A 12,839-nucleotide genomic window follows, 5' to 3' on the forward strand; every position below is an offset into this window, starting at 1 on the left:
TCAAAGAGACAATATCGCAGACACAAACATACCCAATTATATCCAATATTTGTATATAACTATATACATAAATAAGTCTCTTAATGTTAAAATTCATTGTTTTAAGTAATCACTCTTTAACCTTGTAAGATCTACAATCTAAAAGTGTAAACCACCACAACATAAAGTTATAATCTACATTTTTCATCATATAACACAGTAGGACATAATATATATCAAACTTGCTGTATTATATATCTATGCGTTATTTGCTTTAGAAATTGAGTTGCAATTCCTTCCACTACGCGAGACCTTGCCTGCAGTTACTCGTACAACAGTCTTCCAGAGCAGCAATGTTGGAATCTTGTTTGGCAGAGAATGTTAGGATGAAGAGTTTCTTCTTTCCCCTTTCGCTCGAATCCCCATTTGTTTGTTGCTGAGTACCGACATTCAACTTTGAAAACCTCATTGAGGGTTCACAAGTGGATGAGAGGCATTACGTTAAGACGAGCACAACTGAGTAGGAAACATTTCTTTCATTTGTAAGTCAAACGAGGTTTCAAAGGCAAAAGAGGAACTCACAGGAAAAGGCTTCTTGCTGTGTTGCATTTAGGGCCTACCTCATCACTCACTGTGCATCTTATGTTGTTACAAAAGCGCAGATCTTGGTGTAAAAGCATTGCATCTAAAATAACAGTCCTGTAAGATTAATCCCTGGGGGGTTTAGATCGCCCCCTGAACGTATTAACGGAAGGGCATTCAAATTTTGTAATCTTAACTCACATTCCACAGTATCCTCTTTAAGATGAAAATCTCCGTATCGAATATGTTATTTAAAAATTTAGAAGTTACACAATTTCAAACATCGCATTGCAAAAGTCAGTACAATGCAGTGATGTCGGAAACATGTAAAGAAGGGGGGGGGCGGCGTTATTACCACATAGGTAGGGCAACACTGAGGGGATAAGTAAGAAAATATATTGCATAAAGAACAATACTTGATCATCATATATGTTTTTCAACTGCAGAGAAATTTGAAAAGGAGAAATGGATCATCTGAATAATTTCATAGACTATGTTCACATTTAGGCTATATGTGTCAATGTATGTGATTTAGTAATAAAAATTACATTCTCTGTCATTATAACATTTATCTTATATCAAAATTTATGTATTTTACACCAGGATCAAAATAAGAGTCAAAAATTATAGTACAATTAGTGTACGACCACTTCAGATTGGTTTACAAATTTGAAATTTTCTGTTCCGTACTTAAGTTCACACCATTAATACAAATAATGTGTATTCAAGCAATGCTGAACTAGTAGATATTCAGTGTGATACCTAACTGTGACTATAACGTTACAGGCCTAGATATGATAATGCATTATAAGAAAATGAAGTGTTCTGGGAATGTTTTTGAAATAACTTTTCTAAACAGACATTTATACAGCCTCAATATACAGTGCAACTTCGATAATTTTGTTTCTTTCTTTTTCGACAAATGCTAATTCATCGTAGCACTACATAACAACTGGGCCAATCAATAACTTTAGACAGAATTAAATCATATTTATTTTAAAAAAATAAAAATAAAAATCATTTACACTTCTATTTACGATCAGTGCTAACAAATGCAACTTATCAGTTATCACTAATACACATTTCATCTTTACCTACTTTCGATGTGGGGAAATTCAACACAAAATGCGACTGGAACACGCGTCGATGAAAGAAAAGAAAATATTGTCGTAATGTGAGTCAAATTAGCCCACTGCAAGTTGTAATATGCACATACAGAAAAAGAGAGAAAAAAAAGAGAATGAGAAATATATAGGCTCTCTCTGTTTCTCTCTCTCTCTATATATATACACGGATATATACACACAAGCAGCAAGCACACTACGCATTGTTCATGGGGTGACGTGAAGCACGTGCTTGTCGAATCTATATAGAACCAGTTCGATGCAGAAAGCACCGTTTTCGTTGTCCTTAACTTTTGTTTGTTTTGCATGAGCCATAGAAATAATAAATAAATAAATAAGTCTAGTAACATTCACGATGGATGTAATGGAACGAAAGCAGCATTAAAGAGAAATTGGCTCCTGCTAAGCGAAATAAAAACAAAGGAAAGAAAAAAAGAAAAAAAAACTGATTGACAGATATGAAAGAGAGAAAGAGACACAGAAAAGCAACTTCAGCTTTGTTTCCACAAGGTGTACCCGGCTCGTTAGCAGCGATTTGCAAACGAACATACAACAGCTCTCTTCAATCACTCGACACTGATGTGTTGATTGCCTTTTCACATGCATTTTCAAGGAAGATGAACAACAAATACTAGTTTGACAACCACGCTACAGTTACAAGAAATAAAAAAAAAAACTACGGCCATATTCCACATCAAAGGCTTTCTATTCTTTTATTATTGAAAAAGAGGCTGTACAAATAACTTCTCTTTGAAAGGGAAATAATACATTATAAAGAACGTCTATTCGACTGTACTTTTTTTTTGTCACGGTACAATAGATGATACAAAATATAGCCTAGAACAGTGTTAGTAGATGATAATAATAAATATTATATATACATATGACAAGGAACAAACATAATAGTTGCCCATATATATATACGAGTATATATATTAGAATATCCTGTTCTTCCATCTATATTAAACCTTTCCTTCATATATTTTCAATTCACTATTCAAACAGTGTTTCATGAAGCTATTCTAGTCTCTTCATGTTAGCACACACACACACACGTATCATAATAAATAAATATTTTGTCTTCTTCATTCGAATTTTACACTAACGTAATTTAAACCACTCATCTAAATCTTCTTATAAAGTATATTGTTATAATTTTAATATTAATTTACCCAAAATAACGTAATCTGAACCAGAGAAATGAAAGAAATACCAACATAATTTAACTGCTTTTTTAAAAAAGATCCAAATAAAATATTCTTGATACAGTCCAGAACTTAGACATTTAATTGACTTTTAAAAGGATCCAAGTCAAAAACTTCTTAATAGTAGTAAGTCTAGAACACAAGTCCTTTTCCGCCAAATAGGTATAACAATATTTTTAAAATTAAAAGGGAAGTATCAAAAGTGGACAAAAATAAAAGCAAGAAAACCCACTGCGTTGAACAATATTTTGCAACAGATCACACTATTAAAATTTTAAAACAAGTTTTGCCTCGCTGCGCTGGTCTATCAGTTTCCATTAGATTACCCCAGTCAGGTAATCTAGTCAGTGCTTGGACAGGCGACTTGGGATTCTCGAGATGCAGTTGGCACTGTGACGTTCATCCAACATCATAGAGTAATTGGGGAGTTACCAAAATGAAGAAGCCGCGGAATCTTGTCAAGAGAAAACCAATAACAACGCCAATGGGAACATTAAGACATCAAAAGCAACAAGGTCCTCTTGATATGTTGATCACACATTCCTTAAGCTACAATCGCCGGCGGGTCGGATTAAAGCCCTTCGCATTTCCGTACAGCAAAGTTTTTCTTTTTAATTTAATTTTATTTATATAATAGTATATCAAGGTTCACATTTTCACACTGAAATTCTGGTACTGAGTCCCCATACTTTTCCTTAATTTTTAAGGAGTACATAAATTTCCCTGACCCGCGACAACGTGAACGCCTGGTTAGGTTTAGAAGACAAAAAAATTAATCGCCTTCCACTATCCCTACAGCCGTCCAATCTTTTCATTTTTAAAATGTAGTGCAACCTTATAAGCTTACTTTCTGTAAATATTTATTGTGAGTCGAACTTTTTGTATTTGGCATACAATAAAACACAAGTGCCAATATAATAATACACTAACGATACATTTAATATTTCGGCAGTCTGGATACACACATAATCATACATCATAATTTGGCCTATCTCTCTGATTACCAAGACCAACAAATCTAACGTTTTTTATCTTTGAATTTTTTATTTAAATCGTTCATTTTTTTTCTTTCAAAGCCGAAATTTTAACACCATAGGTAAATTTTAACACCTTTCGGCGCTTCTCAACCTATGGCGTTCTTTCTTTTTACAGATAATATTCTTTTTCCAGCCTATCTTCTTTTTGAATTCTTAGGGGTAAGTTTTCTTCCTATCTTCTGTGGGCAGCTAAAAAAAAAAAAAAAAATCTTTGCCTCTTCTGTGAAATATAGCAGATTTCCCTGACGTTCGGGATATTTTGAAACATTTTCCGACTTATTTTAATTTCCCTAAGTTTCAATCTAGTGTAAACCCTGTATATTACTAAATAGTTTAATCGATATTCTGTAATTGTGCGTGTAGAGCAATAGTTTGGAAATATGTTTAATTTGGATTGCATTTTTTTGCAAATGTCAAACCTTAGTAGTCAATGAATTGCATGATAAAATTTATTTATTAAGTTTGGTTTTCTATTCATCGAACACTTCGAAAGGAGTGCAATTCTCTGTTCAACGTAGTAATTCTCTGTTCACCTGAATTGAGTGTAAAAAGCATGTTGAACTAATGAAGTATCATTAAATTTTTTTCCGACAAATTACTTTTGCCAAAAGAGCCTCCACCGCTGATTTCATCAACTACTTATTATAGTTTTCTAGGTATCAATACTTTGGGTATTTGTTCACATACGAAAACTAACACTTACGAAAAGCAAGAAAATGTTAATTTTCTAAAATAACGAAAATCGAAATGTAAATTGTTGACTTACCGCTCCCAGACTTAACATCATCCCTATGGAGGTCAGGTTTCGAACTGAGCATACTAAGAGGATGGGAACCGGGACCCAAAGCGCCTGAGAGGCCCAAGAGTCCTGCAGCGCTTGAGGGCGGAAGAGATGGTGCCCCTGGAAGGCCTGGATGAGGCATCATTGGAATTGGCGGAGCATGGGCAGCATGGGGCAGCTGCTGGGCATGCATCTGTTGCTGTAAAAACAATAAACAAGGTTATGAATACGTAGCAGGTGTAAAATAAATCGATTATTTTTATAAATGTTGGGTTAAAAGTAAATAAATAAACAAACAAAAAATCCAGAAAACCTAATAACGCGCTATTTTTTTTTTAAGTCCAAACATTTTTACTGAAAAACAAAGTTAGATGCGTTATAATTTGATTCTTTACTATATATTTAAAATGTTCCATTCATATTGTTTTGAATTATATACAAAACACCGCAAGTTGTTTATGTTTTGTTAATAAAATTAGATTGGAATTTTCAAAATATTTCCATTATAATTTATCGTTATTCCATTGCCCATCCCTACAGCTACCCGATTAAGGTTTTAATAAAACTACGTATTTTTCCGAAAGCTATTTATATTAATACAACACATACGTATTCACATACAGCTTTTGGCAGAATCAATAAACCAGTTATCAAAGAACTTTCTAGTTTGTCAATAATAATAATAATAATAAAAAGAGTAACTAAACAATTGCATTATATTTGGCATAAATTACCACATAGGGATACCAATCTCCTGAATAATAATAATAATAATAATAATAATAATAATAATAATAATAATAATAATAATAATAATAATAATAATAATAATAATAATAATAATAAATAAGGCTATTTCAAAAAACTGTACTATTACTCACAACTATTTATTATACTGAAATCTTTCTGTGAATTAGTGATGATTAAACCAACTTAAAAAGAAAAAAGAAAAAGAAAAGGAGGAGGACGTTCTGAACTGGACTCGTATCTTCACGCATAACTTACATAAGTGTACACCAATTTTGATTATTTTTGTTTGTTTGAAAAAGTATACTTCCTCGGTGGTCCCATATAAAGTTAATCGAGAAAACTACTGGAGAAATGGTTTTCGGTTTTCGGTGCTGGACCATGAAACACCTCACGGTTTAAGTATTATTACAGTAATTAACCGAGATCGGTGTATGTGTATGTTTCGATAACTTCGATATAGGTGCGCCACTTTTGATTATTCCTTTTTCTTTTTTTATTGTTTTTTTCTTTCTTTAAAGAGTATATTTTCTCCAGTAGTTTTGGTAAATGTCATGAGGATCCGACTTGAAGTAGGTTAATATTTAAAGAAAGAAAAAAATGTTCTTTTAGCCCGACAAGAAGGGTGACTTGATATCTGGTTGAGTTAGAATTATAGCTATATATGCTGTGACAAATTATCACATTCTTAAATGCGGAAAGTAATAGCCACAAATGCTTCATTCTCGATCAACTATTGTACGTACGTAGATATCAATGCAAGATTGTGTTAGTTTATAACTTTCTACAATTTCAGCGTCTCAGACATCACGTCATTGCTGCCGAGTTATATTCATTTTAAATTTGCCTGTCCCTCATTAGGTTCATATTTTGTCTCAGCACTTAATTCATTATAAATTGGTCATTATTTTTATAGATTATTCAGCTAACTTCCTTTTCTTGAACTCGTGAATAGAAACATATGATACAGTAAAATGCATTCATGGAAAACATACCACTCAACTAATATCATACAATGATAGATTAATTCGATATTTAACGTCATTTCTTTTCAGCACTAAGACTAGAAGACGGAACATACGGCTTAACGTGGAATCCGAATCCCATAAAGGTATTCCTATCCGGAGATAAGCATCGATCTTCCTTACTAAAGCTATTAGAATGTAAGTTATTTAGATGCGAGAGGACTCAGAAACACAGCAAGGGCAAATGAAGTAAATATAAAGAATTAAAGTGACATTCAATGATACAAATTATCAAATAACTGTCCAGACATTAGGATAAACCTTCTATTTGTTTATCATTTATTCCTGAGTTGAATTCTTTAAGATTGGCACGATATTCTTTCAAATTTCTTGAATAATAGGATTGCAGATGGTGATGATTCAATTTGGCGGGACAAACCCTGCTCCCGCCAAGTGAACTTTGTGGTGGACAAACACCGTGTGCGTGGGTTTTCTCGGGGTTCTCCCGTTTCCTCCCACTTTCTTCATTCCACCATTTCACTTATTTCTCATAATCACCGTCTCCTTTAGCCTAACCGGCATAACCGTGGGACGTAAAACTCAAAGATTTCATTTCAGTTCATTTTCAATTTAGCGGGAAAGAAAAAATTGAAAACCCAACGCTTATGTTCTTTAGGCTAAACCCAAGGAAACAATACTATCTATGACAAATTCATATGACTTGGGATCGAATCAGAGACCCCTCACACCAGAGGTGAGCGCTCTACCACTGAACCATCGTACCTCCATGAAGGAAAAATATACGTCACTGTAATTTAGTCAATATACACACATTGTAAACCTAATTTTAAAAATATACAGATTATTGTTATTATATCTAATTATTATTATTACTTCCTGTTATACACTAGTCCAATTGTGTACTTAGGATATACCTAAGTTTTTCTTTTTTTTCTTAAAAAAAATGAAGTAACTTTAAATAATCAGTGAAAAGTATTAACTTCCGTAGTAATACGTAGTAAGGTTATTTTCGTTTTCTACGAAGGGTTGCTATTAAAAACAATTCAAAGATTTTGTATTTATTCTCAAATGGCGAAACTTAATTATTTAAGTAAGTTCTATTCCTAGATCAAATAGCTAAGCCTAAATTATATAATACTTTTTGAGAAAAGGGCCTACTTCGGTTCAGTGATAGTAAATTGAATTATAATCTTCATTCACTCTCCTGTAGGTGGCTTTGACATTACGAAATTGGTTGTGAAGTATAATAAGAGTTCGAATGGTTAAAATTAGTGAATAACCAGGCGAAATTCTCTCTTTCGTGATATATTTCCATGGTTCGTATGACAGAAATAACTTTACTGCCACTGAAGCAGGTTTCCCAGTTTGCTATGAGTATTTTCATATTATTACACTTATTCGAAATTTAAATTCATTTTATGGTAGAGTGGCATTTACTGTCTTTTCATCTACTAGCTCGAAATATTTTTCTTTCATGGAAAATATGAAAAAGTCTCTTCAGATTCTACTCTTCTCTTTTAATGTTAGGTAGCTGAATTGAAAAGTATAAATAAAATCATAGGAATTACCGGCAACACAAAGAAGCCTGAAGTTCAGTGAATAATCAGTATCAGAATCAAATACACTAAAATTAAATACTATATTTTAAGAAAAAAAGTATTGTACACTATAACAACCAGTAGGAAGACTCATTACCCTGGAGTTTAATTAGAACACTTTCTGAATGCCATTGTTACAGTTATTAACATATTCTGTATGCTATTCATAAAATGTAAGTCTATCCCCAAAACATCTTATCTTGCTTTTTTCTTGCTATTCTCCTTGTATATATATATATATATATATATATATATACTGTTTTAATTCTGACGTCAAGAAGGAGGAAACCGTGGCTTGTGGTAAAGGGATAACCTTTCGTGTGACATGGCACAGAATCGATCGATCCAAGTCTAAATATGTGAATTTGTACGGATATCATTGTCCGTTAGTGCTGTCGAAATTCTCTATGTCTCCCTACTTTCTCATCCCATCATTATTTTCATAATTAGTCACTTGATTTACAATCTATAGGGTATATACATGATAATTTAAAATGTAATTTCGTTTTCTAGTCGATTTCAATTTTTTGAACTGCATTTTTAAGGAAGAATGACAGACGTTTTATTACGTCATATATATAGCGCCCATACTATTGTTGTATACGCTAATACATTAAATTTTTTAACTAATAAAATACAAAAAGTGAACCACTTGATGACATCCTTTTCTAGAATTAACGTGCTGGATTAGTGTTCGAAGTGAGCTGGAACTTCCGGTATTTCTATCCAAAAATTACATAATTAAGTCTGGATTGACGATGTCAAGTCATCCGGGTAATCTTCTATGGTAAAGCGACCTTCGTGTGTAGACTATGTTGGGAGCATGTGCACAACGCGGGTTTGCTAATATTGCTCTCTCGAAATATGCTAAAAATTAAATCTTGTATATAACAATATTTATAAAATATTATATTTAAAATACTGCGCAATTATATTTGAGTTACTTCATACCTGTATAAGTATTTGTTTAAAATATTTAAAAATATAAAAGCTATAAATGTTATACTATTGTTAAAAGGTACAGAAATACTCCCGCGTTTACTTTTTTCAAGAAAACAATAAATTATAACAGTAATAATTTGGAACAAGTAGTAAAATAAATTTTGTATTTATTATGAGGCATTTCATTCTTTAAAATAAAACGAATTTTTACATTTCCAAATGTTGACTTCAAAAGTCATTTCACAGAAATTGCTGAAACAGTATTTTATCATTAAATATATATACACACACGATAATTCAACGTTCAGAAACTAACCAGCTCTCGTGTTATGTCGAAACTTGTGTACTTTGTACTTTCCAATGTATTTTGAAGACATAATAAGACAGGATCACGAACATTAGAGACAATTACGTCGTAGAAACATAAATAGCAAAAACAACACATGTTTATAAAACGCCTTAGAATTTTATCAACATAGTTTGAAATACAAGATTTAATATACTATAAAAAAATATTTCAATTCCTAATGTACATTACAATAACAAAACTAAATGAAAGTCATGAAATAACGAAAGAAAAAGTTCTATTAGTTGAAAGAGAATTTCAATTAATGCAACATAAGGAACGATGTATAAAACTGTCAAACAAATTAAACTTTAAAAATTAACAATCAATTCACAACATGAGAACCCATGCGTCAATGAAATGTAACGATAGGACAGGCAATTTACTGGAAATTTAACTTAAATACATTGTGAAAAAAGGTTCATAGAAGTCACAGTTCAACAAACATTGTTGACATTAAATAATTGTATATTTAACGAAATTTTAATTTTAAAAAATCATACTGAGATACTTTTTCTTTCTAGCTTCAGATAGACGAACAAAATACCTCCACCAAAATAATATCCAGACGGATAAATTAATAACTTTGACACGATATTTGCATAAGTTTTGTTACGTTCTTGTTATGATCCTATCGTTACTATACACCTTCATGTTGCTCCAATTAATCTATAAACTACTATAATATTTTATACAGACTTTTAGTTAAATTAAGACGATTCATTTTTTTTTTTTAAATCAGAGACTGACCTATGCTTTTGTTGCAAAACTAAATATTGTTGCGAAATTAAAAAGAAAAAGAAAATAAGAAACTAAAATAAAGGAGAAAACCTCAAAAATGATACTGAAACAAGAATCATAAGGAAAAGTAAGACTGAAATAACATGAAATACAACTAAAACTAAGAGAATGGTAACATGACGAGTCATGAAACAGAACTCATGAAAATAGTGATCCAGCATCTAAGAGAGTGAGAGTCAAATCACTGACAACGTCACTTCCAAACATGTAAAAGTCCTGTTCTAAATAACTAGTTATATTTCTCCTACAAGGCATAACTTTAAGAGCAAGAACAAAAAGTAAGAATAAGTTTGATATTATAGACTTTAAAAGAACAAATAAGATAAAAAAGATTTTGCTATGTTTCGAAAAGTAGAAAAGAACATGTTACAGCTTCAATATAAAATAAATTTACTTGGATTGCATTTGAAAGTTATGTTTGACTTAAATGTTAGTTTTGACCTATAGACTTTTTTCTTTAAAAAAAATAGAAAAAAGAAAGAAAGAAAGAAAAGAAAATCAGTACCACAATGTACTTAATAAAAATAACGTATTTGATGGATCATCTTACTGCTGCAAATAATTATCGCTATCAAAACAACGCGATATCATTGTGTAACTATAGCTAGCAGCACAAGTTCATAAAAGAGCAGTAAAAAGGTGAAAACAAAGAAACATTAGGTATTGTGATAAAAGAAAAAGCCTCACACTCAATTCATCTTGATTTATAATTAAACGTATCGTCATAACAAAGCAAATCTTTCATTTTAGCTGATAACTTGTATTTGCCAGTTAGTGCCTACAAACAATGTTCCACAGATTGTATCTATTTTCATAGTCAGAGTTTCTAATATCGCTATTCCTCTATCATGAATAAAAAGTGCAATACTAAAACACTAAAATTGATTAAAAGTTGATGAAAGTTCAATGCGACAACCCGTACCTCTCCCTTCACCATACACAAAAATTAGTCAATACCACTATATACTTGGCGAATCGAATACTGTATCAATCGTGGTGTATCTATCTGAGCAAAATATGAGAAATAGTAACACAGATCGCAGACGATTGAGAGCACTTACTTTATACAATGCAGTATCTTCGTTATGGATTAGCATAACATCAAACAAAATTTCATTTCTTCTTTCTATTATAGAATTACTTATTATTATCTAATTATGTCAACTGTACAGCATTTTTACTAAATACGAAATGAATAAACAGTGTTTTCACTGACTGTGCGCACAGACTGTTCATTGAGTTAAGATAATAATTTGAGAAATCCTTAATCTATGTTTAAAAAATAGAAAGAGAATCACTAAGGACCCTAAACAACCAGTAGAGCAAAATATCGTTTGAAGGACTTAATATGCAGGCGCGGCTTGTGAAGGAAGTCACACAGAAAAAAAAATGGAAGTTTTATCGCTTCAAACTATGGAAGGAAAGTTAACTATGTTCAAAATATTGTCTAGAATAATGAAAATATTAAGCTACTTTTCTTCCCTCAATTTGAAGTGTTAAAACGTTTCTTTTAATCGATGTGACCTCCCTTACGACCCACCTTTATAAATATGATTGAAGTATTTGAAAAATATTAATTTAAATTATTATAAGGGATATTTCGTATGTTTTTTTTTATTTTCTCCAGTAATCGTAGATCATTAAAAAAAGAAAATAAAAAGGTATAATAACGCGTGTGTCATTGCAGCGTATTCTTCTCACAATTATACCTCTCATCCACAAAATATAGAGAAAGCTGGAGGCTAATTCTTTTCGGTAAGAAAATAGTAATTACTTTAATGCCCTTTACAATGAGCAAGAAAAAAAGGATTTTTCATCGAATAATCTCTATCTGTGGTTCTTAATGTAAAGACTGCGTAATAGTTTATTGTCGGAGCTTTGAAGTTTAACAGGTTACATGAAGAAAAATGATAATACATGAGAAAACAGGTTTTCATACAAAATATGTTAATTTTATTTGGCTTAATCAGTGAAACAAATAATGTCAGATTCCTTTTATAGTTACTAACAAGAAGTCCAAATCACGAACAGAACCTGTCAAACATGTTTTGAGTAACCATTTGTACACCTGTCTTCTCTCAGTGCATGAACGGAAGCTGTACAGATATAAATTCGTCGCCAGAATACAAAAAGAAAATAATCATCGGGGGAAAACTATTACAGTTTGAAATAATAGTAAGAGTTTTCTTTTCTTTTAAGGAACTGACTTATTGATACTGTATGAAGTAAAAATTCCTTATATTGAAAGATATTAATTACCACACGTAATGAAGTCATAGTCACTATATGGCTAAATATGTGATATCCTTGATCTTAGTTTCCAATTTATTCCTTCGCTCTAGCTCTCTAATTTCCAATCTTCTGCGTACCAAACATTAAACAGTCTTACCTTGTATCATGAATTTTAACTCAATCATACGGTTTTAGTACTCTCTAGTACTTTCTTCAGTGATATCTAAAAGTTGCCAAACTGGAAACATAGTAAAATTTCTCCCTCCCTCTGAAACCCTTCTGAGAGAAAAGTATATAACCTCACTTCTCAGAACTACCACAAAATTTGCTTCTTGGAAAAAGTGTGTTGTACAGTTAGTTAATAGATATTATCACTAATTTTGGATCCTTGTCCTTTCCGTGAGTAAAGTATAACGAAATTCACGATAAACTATTAGTCACTAAGGTTTAAATTTACTGGTTAGCATTTAAAATGTACA

General features: G+C 31.6%; 1 protein-coding gene across 5 annotated transcripts in view; it reads right to left on the reverse strand.

Annotated features, from left to right (window-relative positions):
- Positions 1-12,839, reverse strand: part of LOC145666637 (transducin-like enhancer protein 4) — a 355,168-nt gene that overhangs the window by 108,378 nt on the left and 233,951 nt on the right. For all 5 annotated transcript variants that reach the window (XM_081734087.1, XM_081734089.1, XM_081734086.1 and 2 more), the window contains one exon: positions 4,694-4,907. In XM_081734087.1, the coding sequence (XP_081590213.1) occupies positions 4,694-4,907 (214 nt within the window). The remainder of the gene's footprint in view (positions 1-4,693; positions 4,908-12,839) is intronic.

This window comes from Thermobia domestica, chromosome 12 (assembly GCF_964235325.1).
Source record: "Thermobia domestica chromosome 12, izTheDome1.hap1.1, whole genome shotgun sequence".
NCBI classification, from domain to species: domain Eukaryota; kingdom Metazoa; phylum Arthropoda; class Insecta; order Zygentoma; family Lepismatidae; genus Thermobia; species Thermobia domestica.